The 3,686-nt window shown below is 37.0% G+C and overlaps 1 protein-coding gene across 1 annotated transcript; it reads right to left on the reverse strand.

Annotated features, from left to right (window-relative positions):
* Positions 1-378: 378 nt before the first annotated feature.
* On the reverse strand, positions 379-3,249 carry CCNO (cyclin O). Its single transcript, XM_053700446.1, has 3 exons — positions 2,752-3,249; positions 1,966-2,151; positions 379-867 (listed from the first exon to the last, which is right to left on the reverse strand). Exons 1-3 carry the CDS (start codon positions 3,163-3,165, stop codon positions 379-381), a joined length of 1,089 nt encoding a protein of 362 aa, XP_053556421.1. The 5' UTR covers positions 3,166-3,249.
* Between the last annotated feature and the right edge of the window lie 437 nt (positions 3,250-3,686).

Consider the following 3,686-nt stretch of genomic DNA (forward strand, 5'->3'; position numbering starts at 1 on the left):
AGTAGACGTCAAGAGTTTACAATATTGTATTAAATTATGAAGATTCAGTTGGGTCTGGTATGTTATTTGGTGATTTTTAAAATAAACAGCCTAAAAAGACTTACAGGATTATGAAACCCTACAGCATATAACACAAATATATTGCACTATAAATAAATAAAATTTATATTTTACTATTCAAGTATGCAGCTAAAGGAAATACTGCTAGATACGAAGGCCTTCAATAATCTATAACAGAAACACTTACTCATTTTATTATAATATTATTATTCTGTGTTTTAGCAGCTTGGTAATCAAGACTTCATAAGTTATTAGTCCTATCTTATTTAACTGTCCACTGAGTGGTAACTACAACAAGTTGAGGTGACTGTCCAGTCATTAATTATCCATTTCCATTATCTTGTCTGGGAGCTCACTTGGCAGGAGAAGGTGCAAAGAGTCTTGGTTTAGTGAAACAAGTAAGTCAAGCTTTTCCATGCACTCCTGACGTATACTATCAGGATAACCGCTGGCTTGTACATAGAGGTGGCTCTCGTGGCCTAGAACCCGGTCTGCAAGTGCAAGACAACAAACGGCCATCAAGGACGGAGAATAGGAGTTAAAGGCGTAATCTGCTAGGCTCAGCTCTGCCACACCTTTGGCCACCATCATGGACTTGGAAGTCTTGGACAGCTCCACTTCAGACGGCTCCCCATTGGATACCTTAAGCATGGAGAAGTGTTGCAGAAAGAAGTTGATCGTTGGTGCTCCAAGATGGAACCGCAGCTTAAGCAAGATGATGCACTCCAGATTACACAGCTGCTCTCGAGTGAATGTATCACAACACAGAGCAAGAAGTTGCTTCACTCTGGGAGGTCTTGTTTCCACCTAAAAATTAATATGAAAATAGCTTCAGTTAATGGTTGAAGCTGTACTGACATCAAAATGTGTAATGGTATAATCAATAGACATTAACTGAATGTATAACTAAACACTAAAGCAGAAGAATTTGAGAGATCATTACTGTATAAATTGATTCATTAAATTATAATATAATGGAATTAAAATGTTATATACATATATATATATTAGTGAAATAACATATTTTTCCTAAAAAAATGAATAATGAGGATTTTAAGGTTTATGGTATCATACACCCTTATTTAGCAATAGTAAGTACACATAGCCTCATATATAATAGGGGATCAACTCCACATGTCTAAGGCTTCATACTGCATAGGAGTGTGTCAACTTGTAACTATCCATTAGACTTCAAAAAAATGTTGCTAAAGTTAGAATTGTCCCTAACTATCATGTTGAGTGACGGCTAAAAAAAACAATTTTTTTAAAATATACTATGGACTAGATCACATTCCAGTTGCAAACTTTACACCTAGTGGTAACATCTAAAATATTAATCAAAGTATTTACTTTTACTATTTGTTAGGTTTACAACTGGATATTGATCGTACCTTATCTTTTTTGCTCTTTTTTCCTTATATAATATTTATAAATGCATTAGGTGTAATTAAACAGCTTTATATTTTAGTAAATATGTCTAATAAGGATGACTTACAATATGAGTAGCAATAAAAGTCATTAAAGGGACATTAAACACTAAATAAATGCTAGATAGAATGATGCATTCAAAGAAAAGATTAGTCTGAGAATAACACGTAGATGTATGTTTTAAAGTTTCATTAGCTGTTTAAATATTGACAAAATATGTGTAAAGTTATAGTATCTATAAAACAAATGAATCTGCCAATCTGCTGTGGACAAATAGAGACAGTTATAAATAGGTCATTAGAGTGTGCAATCAAAAGGGGACAATTTATCATGTTTATATTACCATCTATATTTGTAAATGGAAGAAGTACATTGGAAAGTTGTTTAAAATTGCATGCTCTATCTCAATCATGAAAGTTTAATTTTGACTTGAGTATTCGTTTAAGAAGGGCATCTAATTAATGCCGTTGTATTTACCTGTTTACATGCGATGAGCAGGGAAGTGACACCCACTAACTGGAAACAATCAGATGCCACTGGAGTACAGGAAAGGAACCTGTCAAGGATATTGACAGCTAGACACAAAGACTCAAAGCCCAGATTGAAATGTCTGTGTACTGGAATCAGCCAGCTGATGAGTTTACATCTGGACTCTGCTTTCAGCTGCCAAAACAAAATATCAACTATATATTAGCATTAGGGTTATTTAGAGAACATTCAGTGGTATCTACATTATGTAATGCTTTCTTTTAATCCAGCCTTATCTTATAGATAATTCCTAAAGGATCGTAAAATGCTAAAAAACATTATTTGAACTCTGCATATCTCAAATACACTTTAATTTTTGTATTTTTAACAGTTACCTGCACAACCCATATAAATTCAATTCACACTATGTTATTTAAGTTAAAATGTATGAAGAACAATATATCTGCATGCAACCTGCAAATTACTAATCATTTTTCATCTTTGTATGTCACTTTTTTGTAAGGCTCTGTAATGAATTTATGATAATATATATGCATAATAATTTAGATTGTAAACAGTAGAGCTTTCAAATAAAATGTGGCATATATATATATATATATATATATATATATATATATATATATATACATACATATATAATTATTATTTTTAAACTTGTTTTTTAGAGCTGTTGAGTATGTTAGGCAGCTACAATGAAAGTAGAATACAGTATGATGATTTGGCTTATTTATAATAGTAATCCCTTTTCCAATTATCGACTGGTAAAGCTCTTACCTGTGGTTGATTTGCCAAACTGTTGGCAGCCAGGAACTTCCCTTCAATACTTTTCTTAAAACAGTAACAGGCCTCTCCATAGTCCCTAAACGATTGCAGGTCTAACCTGTCGGAAATCTTAGGGCAGGTGTCCAAGGGGTTTTTCAGAGGTCTGCGCACCTCTGATGAGGGACTGGGGCTGGGTGTTTCAAACAAATCGCACACTCCAGAATCGCAGCTCATCATTTCCAGTCTCTGCTTCCTATGTCTCAGGTACTTGGTGTGCTTTGCTCTAATGCTATCGCTGCTCACTCCTCTGTCATACGGGGTGGCATCCTCTGGAAAAGCTTCCTGCACCTTCCTTTTCCTGGGGCTGGAAGGGTTCTCGGCTGCCGCCATATGATGCTCCTGGTATCTCTCACTACACGTCACCATGTTTAGAGATCTACTACGTTAAATAATTTCTACAACCTACAATTTAGAGAATCAGGACTTGTTTGATCGCAGAAAAAGCGTCTCTAGTCTTTATGCCCAGCTGTGCTATCCTCCGATTGGCTGAAACGTGGAAGCAGGAACCTCTGGAATGTGACGTCACGGATAGAACTTTTCCCGGCGAAAGGGCCGCTCGAGAGAACTCAGAACTTGTCAGCTCGCGCCGCTGAACCTGGCACGCGCCTTTCTGTTGACAAGGCAACATCGGTACTTTAAATAGCAGCGCCAGCCTCAGGCAGTGTGCGATAGTGCTTGGGCAGCTGGCTGAGCTGGTGTATTGTCATAGTGCACGCTGCCTCCTGGGGTCTGGCAGCACCTGCTGTGTCACTGGCGGAGCGCGGGTCTAACAGCTCAAGGAGCGGTACCGAGGCGTGTAAATGTGTGACATCTCTTTCAAAGGCGGTGTTTACTTCTTAGCTGCCACAGCGGACAATGTCTGATGCTCGAAAATGTGTTTACTTCAC

The sequence above is a fragment of the Bombina bombina genome, chromosome 2 (assembly GCF_027579735.1).
Source record: "Bombina bombina isolate aBomBom1 chromosome 2, aBomBom1.pri, whole genome shotgun sequence".
NCBI lineage: Eukaryota > Metazoa > Chordata > Amphibia > Anura > Bombinatoridae > Bombina > Bombina bombina.